The sequence below is a fragment of the Anguilla rostrata genome, chromosome 4 (genome assembly GCF_018555375.3).
Source record: "Anguilla rostrata isolate EN2019 chromosome 4, ASM1855537v3, whole genome shotgun sequence".
Lineage (NCBI taxonomy): Eukaryota > Metazoa > Chordata > Actinopteri > Anguilliformes > Anguillidae > Anguilla > Anguilla rostrata.
Genome location: NC_057936.1, coordinates 34,803,280 through 34,823,686, shown reverse-complemented (window position 1 = coordinate 34,823,686; position 20,407 = coordinate 34,803,280). Strand labels below are relative to the sequence as shown.

General features: G+C 44.6%; 1 protein-coding gene across 1 annotated transcript in view; it reads right to left on the bottom strand.

Annotated features, from left to right (window-relative positions):
• Nucleotides 1-3,118: 3,118 nt before the first annotated feature.
• The window catches only part of LOC135253284 (kinesin-1 heavy chain), a 32,982-nt gene continuing 15,693 nt past the window's right edge, over nucleotides 3,119-20,407 (bottom strand). Inside the window, exons 3-26 of the mRNA XM_064332374.1 lie at nucleotides 19,715-19,788; nucleotides 19,388-19,492; nucleotides 19,127-19,175; nucleotides 18,804-18,859; nucleotides 18,439-18,526; nucleotides 15,304-15,428; nucleotides 14,648-14,752; nucleotides 14,002-14,147; nucleotides 13,510-13,658; nucleotides 13,101-13,291; nucleotides 12,534-12,602; nucleotides 11,869-12,075; nucleotides 11,313-11,456; nucleotides 10,777-10,965; nucleotides 10,530-10,647; nucleotides 9,974-10,029; nucleotides 9,625-9,734; nucleotides 8,111-8,212; nucleotides 7,877-7,937; nucleotides 7,674-7,745; nucleotides 7,324-7,428; nucleotides 6,868-7,084; nucleotides 6,312-6,447; nucleotides 3,119-5,783 (exon numbers count right to left, since the gene is read on the bottom strand). Coding sequence (XP_064188444.1) covers nucleotides 5,777-5,783; nucleotides 6,312-6,447; nucleotides 6,868-7,084; nucleotides 7,324-7,428; nucleotides 7,674-7,745; nucleotides 7,877-7,937; nucleotides 8,111-8,212; nucleotides 9,625-9,734; nucleotides 9,974-10,029; nucleotides 10,530-10,647; nucleotides 10,777-10,965; nucleotides 11,313-11,456; nucleotides 11,869-12,075; nucleotides 12,534-12,602; nucleotides 13,101-13,291; nucleotides 13,510-13,658; nucleotides 14,002-14,147; nucleotides 14,648-14,752; nucleotides 15,304-15,428; nucleotides 18,439-18,526; nucleotides 18,804-18,859; nucleotides 19,127-19,175; nucleotides 19,388-19,492; nucleotides 19,715-19,788 — 2,681 coding nt within the window. The 3' untranslated portion in view covers nucleotides 3,119-5,776. The remainder of the gene's footprint in view (nucleotides 5,784-6,311; nucleotides 6,448-6,867; nucleotides 7,085-7,323; nucleotides 7,429-7,673; nucleotides 7,746-7,876; nucleotides 7,938-8,110; nucleotides 8,213-9,624; nucleotides 9,735-9,973; nucleotides 10,030-10,529; nucleotides 10,648-10,776; nucleotides 10,966-11,312; nucleotides 11,457-11,868; nucleotides 12,076-12,533; nucleotides 12,603-13,100; nucleotides 13,292-13,509; nucleotides 13,659-14,001; nucleotides 14,148-14,647; nucleotides 14,753-15,303; nucleotides 15,429-18,438; nucleotides 18,527-18,803; nucleotides 18,860-19,126; nucleotides 19,176-19,387; nucleotides 19,493-19,714; nucleotides 19,789-20,407) is intronic.

Here is a 20,407-nt window from a genome sequence, read left to right as displayed (position 1 = left end):
ATAATGAAATCACCATATTCCGCATATCTTATATGTTAGTGCCTTGCCACGGCTGTCGCAGGGGTTTTACTTTTTAAATCTTTCATGGTACCCAGTCTGGTTTTACGGCCGGATACTGCTTCCACGGTTGACGGCCTGGCCACTTCCCTACTCTGGTCTGGCTCACTTCAGAATTGCTTACCCCACCCTACCCATCTCGCGTGCGGCGCGAAGCCAGTTTATGTCTGTTTAATTTGTCCGTGTGCAAAGATACCATTATGCGTCATTTTGGCTGGCAGACATTCGTACCGGTTAGTGCTGCAGTCCAGTGAAATTAATTATCTTTGGTAATTAAATTCAGTAACTGGTATACATTCAAAAGCAAAGGCCGATAATGTATTTTGTTATTAGCATGAAGTGTTTTTATCAGCAAAAAAAAAAATCCTATTTTTCTGGTTCGGACAAAATTACGTTATCGCGTCTTTTATCACTTGGACTAGTCCTATAACCATTACTGAATCACATCAATCACCTGGGCTACTGTGGTAAACTTAAACTAAGAATATTGTATAGACTACTTGGGCTAGTCTTCAAGCAGGTGACCTGCAAGTGCGAGATAGTAGCCTGTTACATTATAAAACAATCACTATAATGTCAACTATAACGTGTATGTAGGCATATTCATGTTCGGATGATTCATCATTGTACGGTAAATGAAATGTACGGGTCGAGAGGGAAACTAGAAGTCGTTGAATCTATCAGTCAAGTCAAACAGAAAACACCTGCCCTGCCTTGTTCTAAAAGTCATTTTTTGTGGAGGCTGCACGGTGCCATCTCCTGTTGAGAGATAGTAGGCTAAAGCAAGCACTGCGCAAAACTGAAGCAAATGTACACAAATCGGATGAAAGAGAAAGCCACTTGAAGCAATTCCGCAGATTTCGCCAAGTCGACTTGCTCGTGTATCTGGAAGTATAATTTTATACGTACTTCAGCCTAATTCAACCACCGTAACAACAATGCAGAACTAATAGACGCGCATTACAGACCAGATCCAGCCAGTCAAATCAGCAAGTGAATATAATCAATAGCAGACATTGAAAAGAATGAGTGAATAGCCCGTACATGCATTGGTTTTTCAATTACGTTTTGAGCAAGGCACATTCAACAGTAGACAATCGCGTAAAGCTACCAAGCCAGTAGCCAGACACGCAGGCACGCCTACGAAATCGTACATTATTCATAGGATGAATAATCACACGGACAAGCACTTCTCGTCTTCGACTGAACTGTATGAGCTGTATACTTGATACTGGGTCAATCCACCAGTACGGTCACCTTTACCTCCTGTGACAAAATTTCACATTATCTGTATTAAAGTGTTTATCCACAGGCTGTATAGAATACGTTTTTTTTTTTTTTTAATAATAAAAAATGATTTCCAATTTTTATTTTTTAATGACACCAATAAAATTTGTAAGAAAACACAATTTCTAAATTTGCTTTAAATGTTCTTAGTTGTCTATCCAATAATAGGTCTAACAAAGTGGTTATTTGAAAACCAACAGCCTAAAATTTTCATGATTCAACCTGTGTGATGGCCCATTATGATTTTCTGTAACATACACTATATAGCCAAAAGTATCTGGACACCTGGACATCACTCCCATATGTGCTTGTTGAACATCTTATTTCAAAGCCATGCGCATTAATATGGAGTTGGTCCCCTCTTTGCTGCTATAACAGCCTCCATTCTTCTGGGAAGGCTTTACAGTAGATTTGGAACATGGCTGCAGGGATTCACTTCCATTCAGCCACAAGAGCATTAGTGAGGTTGGGCACTGGTGTTGGGTGATGACTGGCTTGCAGTTGGCATTCCAGTTCATCCCAAGGTTGTTTGATGGGGTTGAAGCCAAGGCTCTCAGCAGGGCAGTTAAGTTCTTCCACACCAAACTTGGAAAATCATTTCTTTATGGACCTCACTTTGTGCACAGGTGCACTGTCATGCTGAAACAGGAAAGGGCCATCCCCAAACTGTCGCCGCAAAGTTGGAAGTGCACAATTCTCTCAAATGTCATCGTATGAAGTAGCCTAAAGATTTCCCTTAACTGGAAGGGGCCTAGCCCAAACCATGAGAAACATCCCCAGACCATTATTCCTCCTCCACCAAACTTTGCACTATGCATTCAGGCAGGTAGGTTCTCCTGGCATTCGCCAAACCCAGATTCATCTGTCAGACTGCCAGATAGTGAAGCACGATCATCACTCCAGAGAACGCATTTAAACTGCTACAGAGACAAATGGCGGTATGCTCTACACCGTGCCAGCCTATGTTTGGCATTTGCGCATGGTGATCCAGGGCACACGTGGCCAAGGATGATTTTTACACGCTATGTGGTTCAGCACTTGGTGGTCCCATTCTGTGAGCTTGTGTGACCTACTGCTTCACTGCTGAGCTGTCGTTGTTCCTAGACTTCTTGTTTCCACTTTATAATAACAGCACTTAAAGTTGACAAGGGCAGAAATTTGACAAATGGACCGGTTGTAAGGTGACATCCTGCATCAGTGCCATGTTGAAAGTCTCCGAGCTCTTCAGTACGACCCATTCTACTGCCAACGTTCGTCTATGGAGATTACACAGCTGTATACTTGATTTTATGCACCTGTTAACAATGGGTGTGGCTGAGGTAGCCAAACCCACTAATTAGAAGGGATGTCCACATACTTTTGGCCATGTAGTGTAAGAATGCCCTTTTACTGATGGGTTTCTTATTTTTAAAATGAAAACGAAAACTTTTTTTCCCAGATAGTTTAAACCTCTACCAGACTCCATACTGGCAGAACAACCCTTCTCCGAAGAGTTGTGCATTATGAATCACTGGTTCAATCTGTAAAACAAAGTAGAATATCTTAGCGTTTACATCACCATTACCATTTACATCATCATAATAGTGCATTTATCTTAATTTATGTACAAGCGCAGTCCATTTTAAGCTGTGAATCTTAACATTCTAACTGACATAGGGAAGCAAAAGTGTTTGCCTACCATTGGTGTGTGCTTCCTGGATTTGTCATCATGGTGTAAATTGTATGAAATTGATGGTACTGAATATATAAATTGATTAATGATTACAAGTTGACGTATTTAATCAATTTGCTTTATCATAATTTAATCACTTGTACATTTACAGCATGCAGTCAGTTCCAAAGTATAGGACATAACTAAAACCCTGCATTTCCAATGCCCAACTGCAATGACCCAGCGCCTTTATCCCATTGGTAAAATCATCACTGTCAATCAAAAACCATGTTTGCTACTACAGAGTGACACATTTCAGCAGCTTTCTACTCCAGAATTAAACACAATTTAGGCTGACCACCACGAACAAACGGTTATTATTGTTTTTGGGTTTCGTTTTCTTACATTTTATTTGTGCTCAATTACTAGAGTAAAACCTGGGCAAACAAGCCTACAGTAAGTACTTTAAAGAATACATCGTAATGGCTTTCACCATTCTAGTGTTACACAGGAGAACTCGGTACACATTTAGCATTGTCCTGTCCAAGTATTTCGCCACAGATAAGAACCTTCTCTGTACAAGTTCAAAAAAGTAGACTGAAGGCAAACTGTGTAAACTACTTCTTTTACGCACAAATATTCAATGTACATTTGAGGTCTCAAATCAAAGATAAGTCTAGTGGAGACGCACCAACGATACCAGGATTGCAGCACGTTGAACTGGAATCTGAATGCCCATTTCATACAGATGGTAAGTGCAGTCATTGTTTATTTATTTTTTATTACTTTTAATTTGGAGATGTCCAATTTAAAGTGCATTACACTCAATTAAGAACCTATGTCAGAGCACCAAGGCGGTCTTTTCAAACATCTTTGCATTTTCAAGATGACGGGACAGTTTTATTTATTTATTGTCTGATGAACGCAAACCAAATCCCACTTCCTCCTTTTATTTACCTGTATAACCTTCACAATTATGGGTCTATATTGCACAAGCAAAGTTAGGTCTCCCTTCACTCTGATGAGGCCGAATCACGGCTTTGCAGAGGGTTCTGAATTTAAATACGATACAAATTTCATATTTTTCTTTTGGGGGGAAAAAAACCAAAGAAACTAAACCAAAAAGCACAACATAAAATACAGAATCCATGGCTCCTGACTAGTCAGTGTTTAATAAATAACTCAATTCATGTTCGTCATGGAAGAATGCCGCTAAGCAGAGGACAAACAGTTACTTGTTAATGACACCACTGTCCCCTTCCTGGGCCTCTGCTCATCTGGAGAGCCAATGAGACAGAGGCATGGTGTTGCAAACTGTGGAACCTCACAGGAGTGAATGAGCTGACTCGATAAAACAAAAGAAAAAATGTACGAAAAGAAACAACAGGCTAATTAAATGTATGCAAAACACAGACAACCACAGCTAGGCACCAAGAGAAAAATGTGAAAATTAAAAACAAACAAAAAAGAACAAAATAAAAAGTCACAATTGGTCTTAAAGTCCAATGGGGGGAAAACTGCTAAAAGTTTGATAAAACATCCCTTCCTCTCATTACCCAAATGTACACTGCAAGCAAATGAATAAAAAGCTATTACTATACATCAGTGATCATTATCCTAAGTGATACCTTCCAAACATTACAGGATGCCCAATTCACAACAGGTAGCATAACACCAATATTAATAATAAAGTTCTGTCACCTCAACAACTGTATCAGAGATAAAGCAGGTGTGTTAAGCACATGAAGCCCATAATTTTGATTATAAAATAATCTACAAACCAATACGTTATGGTCCAGTGGGCCTTAAAATGATATAACATGAGCACAACCATTTAAAAATAAAAATAAAAAGCACACTAGATGACAAAGGACTATATATTGGGCAGGACAAGCAAGTGTTCCATTTCCATTTACCAAAGGCATATACATTTGCATATGCAGATATATATATATGTTCAGTAACAATGCTGTTAAACCTTTTTTTGTGTTATCATACATTACATTAATGTGCTGAAAGACCTGGTGATAAGGTACAGTTGTTAATTCCTAAGCTCCCTCCTTCTCTTCGGTTTGAGTCACGTGACCTCGTGCTTCTCATTTTCAGTAACGCGTTTCGAGGACTTGCGATCCACAGGTTTTTCGGCCAATCTGCCAGGGCCACACCGCGGCGAACGCCCTCGCGCTCCTTTCAAAGCGCTCCTTTCTGAGCCCCAAATCTAAACGCCCGCTTTTCAGAAAACGTGTTCAGTGCTATTTCAAATCTGTACAACGGGAACAGTAGTGTTCGATTCATCTATTCAACTCAACTTTAAACAAGCTCATCAAATCTACTCGGAGAAATGGTTCTACGATCCCTAAAACGAACGGGTGCGCGTTAAATTAGGCGAGGACGTTCTGCTAATCTTTTTTTTTCCCCCACTTTTTTTTTTGTTTTTTTTTTTTAAACCTGTAACAGACATTCAACTTGGCACAGTGAAGACTAATCTCAAGACGTGAATGACGACGGACTGTGCAATGCAACGGAGCTACACCAAGTCACACGTTGTTAGTTTGCAGGATGCCTAGATTGCACTCTGTTTTTTTGTTTCATCTGTGATTTAATTTCATACGGGAATCAATTATATAAAGGGAAAAAAGATCAAGGTAGAACTGTACAGGCCAGATATAGTTTATATATTTATATATACTGAAAAGTCCCCCTTGGTGGAAAAAGTTCACTGTAATGGAATGACAGGCTTTCTGTTTGCCATCTGCATCTTCCGCAGTGATTTTGTCATCTTCAGCAACTGTGGAGAAGGGGGAGGGGAGGAAAGGGAGGGAGGGAGGGTTAGAAAGGAAGGAAAGAATAAGGGAGGGAGGGGAAGAGAGAAATACATTTTTAAGTCTAGGAAATGGGAAATGCAATCACAGATTACCGGAACAAAAAACACATTAATTAAATCCAAACCCAAGAACTGTGCAGTAATAAACCCCATCGTAAATTCATTTTGACACACATACTTTTTTATTTTCAGGATGGGCATTAAAGCTCATAACTGGACTCTATAAACAGTAGTCCTCCACCTCCTGATTGCTCAAAAGATACATGGTAAAGAGGAGTGAGGTTTCATGACACTCTAAATGGGTGGGACTACAGGCAGCCTTAATTCACCAATTTGTTTAAACAAATCAAAAGGTGATTGGTTCATATTAGTGAAACACTGATGCCATGGTGACCCACTGAAACTGGTGGCTCCTCCCATTTTTGGTTCAACAAAGCCTCTCTCTCTCTCCCACTGCCATGCAAGATGCCCCCCGAGTACAACAGAGCTCACTTCCTCTCCTGCTTGACTCCGCCCCCTCCCCGGATGGCTGCAGGCTGGCTGTTCTGGTAGATGTTCCCACTGCTGCGGCTGATGTTGGGGTGGGTGGGGGAGGCCACGGGGGGCTGGCCTGGCCTGATGGGCTTGGCTGCGAACGACAACAAAAACAAGTTCAGACAACGAGAAGCACAACCCTCTCCCGAGTCCACTGTGTAATTACTGCAAACAGGAGCCCAAATGGTATGTGCACGTGTGCGTGTCTGTGTGTGTGTGCGTGCATGTGGTATGAGTAAGTGTGTGTGTGTGTGTGTTTATGTGTAAGTGTATGTGTAACTGTATGTGTGCATGTTTGTGTATGTATGTGTATGTGCACCTATGTGTAATTGTATGTGTGTGTGTGTGTGTGTGCATATGGTATGTGAGTGTGCGTGTGTGTGCACGTGTGTGTGTATGTGTAAGTGTATGTGTGCGTATGTATGTGTAAGTGTATGTGCACCTATGTGTAATTGTATGTGTGCGTGTGTGTGTGTGTGTGAGTGTTCGAGACAGAGAGACCAGTTACACCCACCAATCTGAGCGGAGTGCCCCCTCCTGGCCATGTTCTTGGCCCTCACGGCCTCCTTGATGCGGTCCACCTCCTGCTGGTAGCGCTTGCGGTCGCGCGCCGCGTTCTCTTTGGCCTCTTTCAGGGCGGACTCCAGCGCCTTGACCCGCTCGGCCGTAGCGCGAAGACGCTTCTCCAGCTTAGGAAGCTCGCAGCGAAGGTCTGCGTTATCACGCACCAGCTGCAGGGGGATCACCAAAGCCACGCAGTCAGCTACCAAGGGCTCACAAAGGGTTTCATAAGCATTTACTCATGTTTGGGCTCATTATCAACTTTCTGCCCAGCTCCACACCTTCCTTTGGTTATTCGTAGTGAGGTCAACGTACAGGAAGCAAGGGCAACGACAGAATGTGCGCTGTAATGTTAGCCTCAGTTTAACTGTTCCGCTTCAGAGACTGAAAAGGTCTGCCGGTCTTGTACCTGCTTGTGAACCTTGGTGAGCTGTTCCAGATTGTTCTCCAGGAAGGAGATCTTCTGCTTCTGAGCAGCACTGCCGCCAGTGTCATCGGAGTCCATCTCGGCACTCTGTGAAAGCACACGCTCTGAATGAATCCCTTTATCAGTCACAGAACACAGGCTTGTCAATCAGAGTAGATCATTCGCCTATCCTTCAAGGACATAGTCCATCACAAAGAACCTTAGGACTCATTTACCCATATGAGCCATAGAATGATGACGCAAGCATCGACAGATGTGTTTGCGCCTCTGGTTCACAGGGGACGGAGGGGTTGGCTATCATACACCATTTATAACAATGAGGGCGGTGTTACCTTCTTAACTCTTGTGGCCAAATCTTGAACAAACAGCTTCCTAAGATTGTGAAGAGTCTGGAGCTCCTTTGCCTGAGAGGAGACACAGAGGGATGGGGTGTAGGGGGGGGAAGTAAAATAAATTAAGCAGTGCGGACTTAAGACCAGGCACGTCCAGCATGCTCTGCGACTGAACTTCCAGAACATTCCGCACACCCACTCACCACTGTCTCCTCCAGCCCCTTCAGGTCCTGCCTGGCCTGCTCCCTCCTGTCCTGCATCACCCTGCATACACAAACAGCCAGCGTTTATCAGTAACTCGCAGCGTTCATTAGTTAACTGTGTCCTACCAACCGCCCCCCCTGCCCCCCCCCCCCCCAGAACGAGGGCGGTGTGGGGACGCTGTGTGATTTTAAAATGCCCGCGGCCGTAAAGCGAGCCTGGGCGAGGGGACGTACGTGAGCTCGTGGAGCTTGCGGCTCTTCTCCTGGTCTGTAGACTTGAGCTTCTCGTGCTCCACGCGCAGTCGCTCCTGTTCCAGCATGATCTTCTGGTTCAGGCTGCGGGGACAGGGAAGCGCGCAGCGGTGAGGACAGGCGGGAAAGGCACTGGACAAACGGCACTCTGAGGCTAACACTGCGGCCCGCGCCGAGTGCAGGTTAAGTCTGAACGGTTGCCACAGTGCCAGTACTTGAGGCATGTCATATAGAGGCATCCTGAAGCTGCAGCTTGGACAGGAACTGTCTGTACAATACCAGCAGCATATCAGCTGCGAGACTAACAGAGTTTAAAGAGCAGCCTTTCGTATTAGCTTAGAGGGCTGTAGAGTACAAGGATCTGTGCTTGCAACATCGAGGATGTTAGTTTGATTACCGGGTGGGACAGTGCCATTGTACCCTTGAGCAAGTTACTCAATCTAAATTGCTTAACCTGAATATCCAGCTATACAAGCAGATTGTATGTAAAGAATGTGAACTGTGCAAGTCACTCTGGATGTAAAATTGCACCAGAACTGATCTGTGTCAGGGGTCTGACAGTACTGTGTCAGTATTAGATGTGAGAGGCGAGAGGGATCTGACAGTACTGTGTCAGTATCAGATGTGAGAGGGGAGAGGCCTGACAGTACTGTGTCAGTATCAGATGTGAGAGGAGAGGGGTCTGACCATACTGTGTCAGTATTAGATGTGAGAGGCGAGAGGGATCTGACAGTACTGTGTCAGTATCAGATGTGAGAGGGGAGAGGCCTGACAGTACTGTGTCAGTATCAGATGTGAGAGGAGAGGGGTCTGACAGTACTGTGTCAGTATTAGATGTGAGAGGCGAGAGGGATCTGACAGTACTGTGTCAGTATCAGATGTGAGAGGGGAGAGGCCTGACAGTACTGTGTCAGTATCAGATGTGAGAGGGGAGAGGGGTCTGACAGTACTGTGTCAGTATTAGATGTGAGAGGCGAGAGGGATCTGACAGTACTGTGTCAGTATTAGATGTGAGAGGCGAGAGGGATCTGACAGTACTGTGTCAGTATTAGATGTGAGAGGTGACAGGGATCTGACAGTACTGTGTCAGTATCAGATGTGAGAGGGGTCTGACAGTAGTGTGTCAGTGCTGGATGTGAGAGGGGTCTGACAGTAGTGTGTCAGTGCTGGATGTGAGAGGGGTCTGACAGCACTGTGTCAGTATTAGATGTGAGAGGGGTCTGACAGTAGTGTGTCAGTATCAGATGTGAGAGGGATCTGACAGTACTGTGTCAGTATTAGATGTGAGAGGGGTCTGACAGCACTGTGTCAGTATCAGATGTGAGAGGGGTCTGACAGCACTGTGTCAGTATTAGATGTGAGAGGGGTCTGACAGCACTGTGTCAGTATTAGATGTGAGAGGGGTCTGACAGCACTGTGTCAGTATTAGATGTGAGAGGGGTCTGACAGTACTGTCAGTATCAGATGTAAAGGGTAGAAGGAGAGGGGTATCTCACTCCTGCAGCTCGGTGATGAGTTTCTCTTTCTTATCTAGCTCGTCCCTCAGGCTGCTGATCTGCTTGTGATGGGCCTCGCGGTGATTCTGAATCTGCTTCTCCACCGCCTCCTACGCACAGGAAAAAGATATACACTGTAAACCACAAATACAGCACACACACATCCAGAAAACATATACAGCAGACAAAGACAAAACTTACATGCACTGCATACCAAAACACCAGTGCAAATGTGGTTCTTTATTTAACAGAAATAACAAATGTTAGTTCTGAATTTGGATACATTAAACAAGAGTAACCTGAGTACATGTGCTGGTTTGAGATGGTATGCACAAAGAGAAAGCAATACCTTGACTTCATTGGCTGACTGAATCTCATTTTCCTTCTCCATAGCATGAACTTTCTCTGTGAAGGAAAAAATAATTACTGTTATCTACATTTTCACCACTAGGAGGCCCCCAAAGTACACTGTGTAAAATGCTTGTAACAACCCTTATCTGCGCAGGGAGAAGGAAACATGAACTGGAGCGTCTTATCTACAGCATGACTAACACTAATAAAGCTAAGAGATGGCAGGGTAGACCCAGAAAACCATGACAATAAATCAAAAAATACGTAAAAGCATTTGTGACCTAGGAGCCTGGCCTAGTACACAAAAGTTAATAGACATTTTAAAACTCCCACAGCTCCACTGAAAAACAAGCTTTTGTGTTTGCGGTAGTCCTGCACAAATATTTCAGCGACTCTTAGAGAGCCATGGACGAAAAAAAAGAAATCAAATTTGCCATAAGATTGTTTAAAAAAAAATCTTCAGAAGTCCGCACATTTCATGTGTAGATGAGGGTGATACAGGAGTAGAATCTGCAGAGGGGCGGGGCTGTAAGCCATGAGGGGGCGGGGCCTACCCTGTGCGTTGATCTTCACCAGCTCTTCATTCAGAGAGTCCACGGACTCCTCCAGCTGCCTCTTCTTCTGCTCCACGTTCTGCAGGTACTCCGTCAGGGACTTGATCTTGGCCTCGTGCTATCGGGGTTGGGGGGGAGGGAGACGAGACGAGACCAAAGTTAGGACCCTCCCCTTCGCCGCCGCGCCTCGACCGCGCCTGCAGGGGGCGGGGGTGGGGGCCGGGGCCCCAATGGCAGGCCGGCTCACCTGGGAGATGCGCAGCTGGCAGGCGGCCAGCTCCTTCTCGTTCTCGTCCATCTTCTTGTTGCTCTCGGCCTGGGTGCTCTCCAGCTGCTTGCTGCGCTTCACCATGCTCTTCACCTCCGACTTCATCTTGCTGATGTAGAGGCGCGCCACGGTGAACTCCTCGTCGATCAGCCCGCTGCCCTCGTGTTGCTGCGGCGACGAGGGGAAGGGGGGGGGGGGAGACGGAGACGGAGGACAAGACCCGCATTTGTCAAGACTCAGCAAACACTTCCGTCAACTCCCACAGTCGGCCTTCACTGACAGTCAGTTCTGTTATTAAGCGTGCCGCAACACAGGTGGTTTTGAGACCACAATGCAATTAAGCACAGCCTGCACAAATCAATTTGAAATGGCACACCTGCGGCAGCTATTCCATCAATTACCTGCAACCGTGCTGGGAAATGGTCATGGGAGTACTGCCAAACTAAACCAGTCGCATGTTTTCACCCCTGAAACCTGGGTCTTCCCTAAAAATGCCGGACTGATGGAAGGCTTACCTTGATATCGTTGCTGCCGACCGCAATGCCTATCTCAGCCAGGTCTTTCAGCAGAGAGGACATCATCTCTGTGACCCTCTTCTTCTGATGGTTGGTCATCTCCTTCAGCTTCTGAAGCTCCGAGTCGATGGATGCCAGGACGCTCTAGGAACACAGTCGACGGGCAAACACCTCAGTCACAAAACCCACTCCCTTCACATAGCGGACGTTGACACTCGAGTGCGTGACATTCATCACTGAATCAGAACAGAGCGTATGAAGGTCTAAAAGTTTGGACAGTAATTATTACTTTCTGTTTCAAGTGGGTGTTCTTGTTTATTCGGCTCACATCTGCTGCCTAGATCAGCTGGTGAGTCACTGCTGAACATCAAAGCCTGCTGGTGTCTGTCGAGTCCCGGGGAATTAGGGCGAGACTCATTCTGAGGCTGGCTGGATTATTCCGAACAGGGGTACAGCTCAGAGAGAGTTCTGAGGAGTTCCAGACGTGTTTGGTGGTGTTCAGGACAGCCGTGGTTGTGAGGAGGGGGCAGGACACCCACTGTAACGCAGCCCTTACCGACTTCTGGTTGAGTTCCTCGCTGAGGAGCTCGAACTCCCGGGTCTTGTCCTCCACCTCCTGGCTCTTCTGGTCGTAGTTGACGGCCAGCTCCTCCAGCGCCTGCAGCACCTCCTTCACCTCGTCCTTGGAGGCCTCGTTCTCCGCCTGCAGCCGGTTGAGCTCCGCCTGCAGGTTGTCGTGGTCGCGCCGGGACGAGGCCAGGAGCTGGGGAGAGAGAGGGCAAGCGCACACACTGTCATAGAAACCAGGACTCGCTTAACCTCAGCGTTTTCCAAACGATCTGCGCTCCAGAGAAGGGGACTGGTTAGACCAATCAGCACCCGACAATCAGGCGCAGTCAAAGTCATTAGGCCAGAATAGACTGATCTAACATAGGTCAATGCAGCACAATGACTGAACTGCGGTTCTTGTCATAATAGTTTATCCCTGCCTATAATAAGGTAAGCGAATGGCTGGACAACGTTCCTTTGTTTAAACTTGAAATCATGTGACGTTTCTATAGACTGGCGAAGTCGGTCTACGGAAGCCAAAGTGTGGCCTGCTTCATGCCCTCAGGAGCAGTGGGTAAACAGCCGGCTCGCCTCTACCCCAGGCAGGGCGCTAATCTGCGGGTAAAAGCCTCGCGTGACCCTGTTTTACAAACCGCCCAGCAAGACACTCACCTCCTCCTGGTCCAGCATCTGCTGCTTCAGCTTCTCTGCCAGCTGGCTCTGCTGATTGATCTCATCGTCCTGCCAGGAAGAACACACAAACACAAGCGCACACACACACAAACAAACAAACACACACACGCGCACGCATACACACACAAACAAACAAACCAAACAAACACACACACACACACACACACACACACAAACAAGCAAACAAACAAACACACACACACAGTCTTAGTCACTGACACATAAGTAAACAAGATCATTTAGCAGAAATATTAACAGCAGTAGTTTTTAATGTGGTTATTATTATTAACCACACAAATAATAATAACCACCAAAAGTTTTTAATGTGGTTAATAATAATAACCACCAAATGTTTTTAAACCACATTTAAAACAACATTTGGTGATTATTATTATTATTATTATCACTTTGTGATATAATCATATACAATCAAATAAGGTTCAACTCTCCACATGGACACAGACCAACATGCTAAAACGAGGTTAAGTCTTCAGAGGCGGGGGGTTTCCAGCCACACGCCACACGCTTTTGTGGGAGTGGCCTGACCTTGTCGTCCAGCTGCTTGTACAGCTTGGCGAGCTCCGCCTCGCACTTCTCCTTCTCCGCGTCGGTGAGCCGGACGCCGGGAACGCTGGGCGTGGACACGGGCTTGTCGTTGTTGACCACGTTGTCCAGGGCCTGGGCCTCGGCGTTGGCCTTCTCCTTGTCAAACTGCTCGTCCTTCGGCACAGTTTCGCCTGCAGGGGGCAGAGCGTTCATGTTTGGGGCTCCATACGCCGACTAGCCAACTCCTCATCTGCCTGTCACCGTTCAGCGTGTAGCTACACTGCCACATTACTTTACTGGCGTTTAATAGAGGCTCTTATCAAGAACTACACGTAAATCTAACAGTTCAGACAACGGGCAGCTCTTAGCGTAGTTTCTGTTCCGCTTGTGACGCCAGCGAAGGGCTCACCGTTCCTCCATCGGTTGAGCTCGTTCTCCAGCCACGTAATGTTGTTGCGCAGGGTCTTGTTCCTCTCCTTTTCCCTTTCGTACTTCTTCTTCCACTGCTCCGCGGTCAGCTCCACATTCACACACACCGTGTTCTTAATGGTCTTCGCTCTGAAACGGTCAAATTCACGTCTGTCAGTGGGGAGGGCTCGCACTTAAAATAACGACTTGGATTCATAAAATCTAATTTTATGACTTCCTGCCACAGTTTTCCTTCTTTCACGCTGTTTCACATTATAAGAAACGATAATGATAAGAAACCTCCTCCAGTTGAGATCAAGAAAATTGTGTCTACAAAGCCACAAAAAGAGATGAAGGTTTTGGGTCTCTATGCTCATTAAAACGTGTGCAATTTGTTCATAACCGTCAGCAAGCTCTACTACAGGGTTTCCCCACCATCTCATGAAGGGGATTATCATGGCTGCAGGTGCTGTTCTGTCAGTCTCAGTCTCACCTTTGCCCAAACATGAGGGTGGACTTGGTCTCAGCTTCGTTGTAGGAGGAGGGGGAGCAGCAGATGACTATGGTGGTCCTGCAGTTACCCCCCAGAGAGTCCTGAAGGATTCTGGTCATTTTGCTGTCTCTGTATGGAACGTAGGTCTGTCGGGGGTAAAACAAGGATGTACATTCTGATTCATTTGTAATTTCAATATTCTATGGCTTCTAAGGTCAAATATGAAATCTACAGACCCTGCAACATATACATGATATATGCCTACTGATCAAATGAATTGCGTGGAAGGGGGTTATTCGCCTAAATTGAATGTATGTACAGTGCACTCACTTAACGAAAGTGAAGTTAAGCCCCGGCTCCAGTCTTGACTTAAAACAATTAAATGTTTGTGTTGAGTACAGGCATCCATTTTAAGTTCACTAGACTACATTTGTGCTTTCGCAGGTTTGCATAGATTTTACTGGAAAGGGAAGGGATTCACTGCTACAGCAGAGAGAAGAAAACTGCCTGAGGCGTGGATTTTTCACCTACGATCTAGTGTTCGATACCCCAGTGGTTAGTAAAATGCTTCAGGCTGAAATCGGTGCAGGCTTCAAACTGCGATATTCACGATCATAAAAGAAAACATCCGGCGGTCTGTACTTACTGAGCCCTCAGCCAGTGCTGAGATGACGTTACCCAGCGAAGACAGAGACTTGTTGATGTTTTTGGCTTCATCAAGCACTGCCCCCTCTGCTCCAGTTTTACTGACCTGCACGTGCGCGCACACACACAAGCACACACACACACACGTACAGACACACATATATGCACGCGCACACACACACACACACACAGACAACCACGCGCACGCGCGCACGCGCACACACACACATACATGCACAGACACGCACACACATATGCACGCACACACACACACAATGATCAATATAGCAGACCTTGTCAAACACAAAGATCAATTAAAAAGGCTAGAGTGTAAAACAAAGGCATAACATTGCCACCCGCAAAACTACTGAAAGATCCCACCAGTAGGTAGGTGCATCGATAATACGATAAATCAGATTATGAAAATGTACTGACACAACATTCTAATAGATTTACTATGGGGCTTCGAACGCGGACTGAGGCTTATACAACAGATTATTGCTGCCACTGCTCTGTCAATCCCCAGCTTAAGTAGAGAATATTGCATCGGTGGGAGGTATGGCCACAGCTCTCGAGGCAAGCCTTCCGAGCGTGCGCCATCTTCGGGTGAAACCGTTCCTGAAGCGCAAAGCGTCACGGAAGGGCGAGCAGCCGCACCTTTTCACTGCCGGCCAAATCGACCAGGTACAGCTTCCCGCTCAGCTTCTGCTCCGTCTGAGTGTTCTCCTGTTTGACGTTGATGAGGAAGATGCTGTGGCTTCTGGAGCTGTGTTCATTCATATCTACAAAGCAGAAAACACTGGGGCTATTGGACACGGTTACGGGGAACAGGGAGGTGATCTCTTGCCACTGGATAAGGATTTTACGCCATCCCGAGTTACAACGCTAGATAATTTTGAATATCAATAACTAGATTTGTTAAGCTCAAAAGCACTCAATTCAAAAAGGTTCATATTATGCTAAGCAAAAGCATTTGCTGTTTATGAGACAATGACAAATGGGCACTGGTACACATGCATAAATAACTGAACATATGTATATTCTTAGTAATGTCAGGACTACACTGGGCAACAGCATGATTTGAAAAAATATGAATGAATCAGTGGGAACATGCCAGTCTCCAAGGTTATTAACAGAGCACAAACAGCATGGACAATACAATTTGCAAGGGCAATATACCTCACATAAGATAAAACTTCACAGGACAACAAAAAATGATCTCCCCCCCCTCCCCAAAAGTGAACATCAAACACAGATATATTGACTACTGCTCCTAGTGTCTTTTGAAGTCTCTTGTTCTGCTCTAGTGAAGAGTTTGAGCCCATACTCATAAAACATCACAGAGCAGGAATACTGACCCAGGATCAGGGCTCCCCTGTCCATAGCTCAACCGTATCCTGAGCTAGAGGACAAAACTGATCCCAGATCGATGCTCCTAATATGAGACACTAAATGAACACTGGGCCTGGCCACTGTCCACAACAGAATTTCTCCAGTTTCATCAGATTTCTTGCTTTTTCACCAATAAACTGCAGTCAATGCAAACCACAAGTTCCACAGAACTGAGGTCTGGAGAAACCACAGCCAGTCCTTCATTTATTTGTTCATTTTTGGTGCCTGTGCACCATTTACTTAAATAGTGCACTATTTACATTATTATGCAGGAATGTACATTTTTAGCCAAGCTTGAGCTTCTTAGCCAGGAAGACCGTTTTAACCATAAGGTCCTTGAACCACCAGGACAAAGGGTGCTAGACAGACGCCAGTAAATCTGTGTCCGTCCTTTAAGTATTACAGCTTCTGAAGGGGTCTATTCTTGAGCTCAAGAAACTTTGCTGAATGGTAGTGATGAGCAGGCCGATTCTGTCAGAATCACTCTCAATCATTCCTTGGGTTACTTCCCACACCACTTTTCTCTAAAATGCTCTCACATTCTCTTCCTGGCAAGGTAGCGATACTTCCATTAGCTTTGAACTTCCACATAATCAGGGTTCATACACTTTTTCACCAATGATTTTCAATGACTTTTCCATGACTTCTCCACAACCTTTAACTGAATTTCCATGACCAAAACAAATGACTTTATCTCAGCGGGACGATTTAAAATTATTTATTGTAACACTAAGTAAAATTAGGTCTGCATCTGAAACATATGGTGCCTCTCTAAAACAAATAAACACCAGACAGACACACTTAGATACATTCTTTCATATTTTAATTCGAATAGTTTAACATTTTGTCAATGTCTCAAACAGGGCTCGAAATTGCGACCATTTTGGTCGCATATGCTCCCAAAATTTAATCTGTGCGACTTCGAAATATAATTGGGAGCATTTGTGCGAGTGCAAATAATTGTTCTGGTGCAACCTTTTTTTTTTTTTTTTCAGTCGAACGTCTCTTCCTCTGTACATTCGCTAGTTAGTACACTCAGTATGTGCCTTGTGAGCTGACGGTGACCCTTCTAACCAATCGTGAGCTTGACATTCTTACCTTTAATGCTGATTTTAAATTGGTTAATATTAGCCTTCAATCACTCCCTTCTGCAGCACTCCACTGTCACGCGACACAGAGAGCTAATGCGTTTACTTATGTTACCTGAAGACAAAAGTTTATGTTCAATTTATTAGCGTTATCGAAAGCTGAAAATTTGAAGCGAACGATTACGGCATTTTTTTTGAAACATTAACGTAGTGTTTTGTGTAGCGACCCGGTTGAAACAGCTAATTTCTCCGATGCAGTTTACTGGCGGTTGATTTAATTAGTGGTATTAATGTGACGAGAAGCGCTTTGTCGTTTGAATGCATAACACGCAATTCCTTGAAGAGTCGACACATTTTAGGCGTGACAGTTTAACTGTTACTTGTAAACCGTACTGTTATATTGTCGTTTTTTATCAATAAAAAATCTATTGCATATATTGTTGGTGGGTGCTCCTAACTTTTTTAAATTGAGAGCACCAGTGCTACCAAGTAAAAAAGTTAATTTCGAGCCCTGATATATTATTGAAGCTGCACTTCCCTGGCATATTGTTGGCACAATGGGGCCTACGTTTACTAACTGCTACATTAGCAGAAGCGTGCCTGTTGGGCGTGCCTGCAAACAGACTGACCCAGACCGAATTAACTTCTCTCACCACCAAAATACCGCGAAGGTTACGTGCCAATTTACGTTTTATTACTATAAAAAACATTATTTTCCATAACTTTTCCAGGGCCTGGAAATTGCATTTTAAATTTCAATGACTTTTCCAGGTTTTTCATGACCGTACGAACCCTGCATAATAGACGATGCTATGCTCTCTCTTTTGGACTACCTTTTCTCTCAAGTAATTTTCATCTTTTGTTCACAGGCCACCATCTTCCTGTACCCTATATTCACGGAAATACTCATCAGAAACGCACCCAAGGTGATGTCTGCGCAGTGGACAAATGTTGGTTTCACAGTGAGGTCCTTCGTTTAGCGTTTTATTAGGGGCGACATAGCTCAGGAGGTAAGACCGATTGCCTGGCAGTCGGAGGGTTGCCGGTTCAAACCCCGCCCTGGGCATGTCGAAGTGTCCTTGAGCAAGACACCTAACCCCTAACCCCTAACTGCTCTGGCGAATGAGAGGCATCAATTGTAAAGCGTTTTGGATAAAAGCGCTATATAAATGCAGTCCATTTACCATTTACCATGAACCGTTCATTGGAGGCAACCAAATGCAAACGTAACGCTACCTGCGAAGTCAACAGACGCAATTCCTCTGGTTTCTCCTGTAGCGGAGAACAGGAAATGAGGCGTTTGATCACTTACTGGTCACGGCCACGTGTCGGTTAGATTTTCCTTCGTCGATGGTGTCCATGACCTCCTCAGGGCTGCAGACGAAGCGCTCAGTGCACCCCTGAGACCCACACAAAGCTCTTAGGTTGCACAAAATGCCAACTTCCATTTGCCTAATTCAAAATGCGCCATTTTGCGCCAGCGAAAAATCAATAGCGGCAGGCATTTATGTGTACTTAGGCAACCACTGAATATGCAGTTCCCAATTTACACTAACAAGGGAGCCTGCCTTTTTTTTGCTAGCGAGTGCATTTTACCCAGGGCTTGCTACTGCACACGACGACAGTGTTGTTCTTACGTTTTATTAGGGTTTGTTTGGTTGAAAACTGATGCCTCACCTTAACGTAGGGGACTCTGTTTTTGTCTTCGTGTACTGACAGGTTAGTCTTTGACACTGCAAGAGAGAATCAGGGTCAATGCAGGAAGGTGCCGATTCAGAATTTGCAATGAATATCACATTTCTGTACAGTTACAGTCATATTAAGACGTCTGCTGTCACCCACTTTCGAAGTAGGACTCAGAATTCATCTTCTGCGGTTGAAAAATTCTGCATGCCAATGCAAATTTGTCTATTTCTGTGCCACTTAAATTGTGAAATATCCAGCTGTTATGTAACTACATCAATTATCTGTACCAACACCGTGGAGCTACTGAAACTCACCATCCAAAAGGTCCCTAATCTTGTCCAAGTATATTTCAAAATATGAAACCTGCAAAGCAAATTCAACTCATTAGCAAGAAAACCACTTTCAATAAGGTTCCCATCCAGGGCCAAACATCTCTCCCAATTACTCCAAGTTATTTTTAGAGGGCAATTCCATGTGACTGTGAATATTTTGCTGGGATTTTAAATGATGTTGAACTGGACTTACTAAATGACAAAAACATCTTCATATAAATGAATATGAAATAGAGTGCACACCTTGATATGAAACTCCAGGTTCTCATCCATGGAGTAAATGTAGTTAAAAATGTCTTGCACTATTCTTGGGATGATTCCCATTCCGTCCGGGTCATGGAGGTTACCCTGCGTAAAACAGACAGAACGATCTTCAAACAGCTCGTAAGCGACTGCGTCACTTTTATTCACAAAACCTCCACAAGAAATATGACCGAGAACATGTTCACATACAGAAACCGGCAGGCCAATGCAGCTTACATGTGTTTTAACTTTCATTGACAATAATTCATTTTGTAATAAACAAATAAGAAGTTTCATATTTAGTGCAATATGATTTAAGTGCGTTACCTCCATTGTGTGCGTTTTACCAGATGAGGTCTGCCCATAGGCGAATATCGTTCCGTTATACCCCTCAAGCACATCTGTGGAGAAGACAGAACATAAACTTTCAGAAATCAAACAAGCGTCGCCGTAAGTAGTAATTAGTACTCCTAATTCCTGCATTAAAATGAAGGCATATTGATGAATTGATCTGGAGCTGGAAGAAGGGGACAACTTCAGGGAGACTTTTGTGGCTCAAAATGTCCCAGTGAGAGTAACCCTTCAGGCAGCATCTTGAATGCATTTTGGGACTGCACTGTGACCGCCAGCTTTTGTGGCTATGTCATCTGTAAAATGTTAACTAAAATTACAGGTTCCAAAGGGATCTAGACTTGTCTTATAACTTCACCATAGCCAGAAAAACATCTGTTTTTGCAGGATTTACAGCAGCTAAAATGTATTCTTAATCCATGATTTAACCCAGACTTAGCAATGCATCTGTTCCAGAACTTTCACAGAGCACTGCTTTATACCGTTTATCTCACCACTGCAAAGATTAATAAAGAGTGACTATGAGTTTAATGTACAATTTGCTGCCTTTTCGAATTGGCCCTGTTTTTGGACACTGTAATGACTGTGAGCAGCTATGATTTGTGTGTGTGTGTGTGTGTGTGTGTGTGTGTTTCTTTCCCCCTCAATATCCTTGGCATTTCTTGGAAT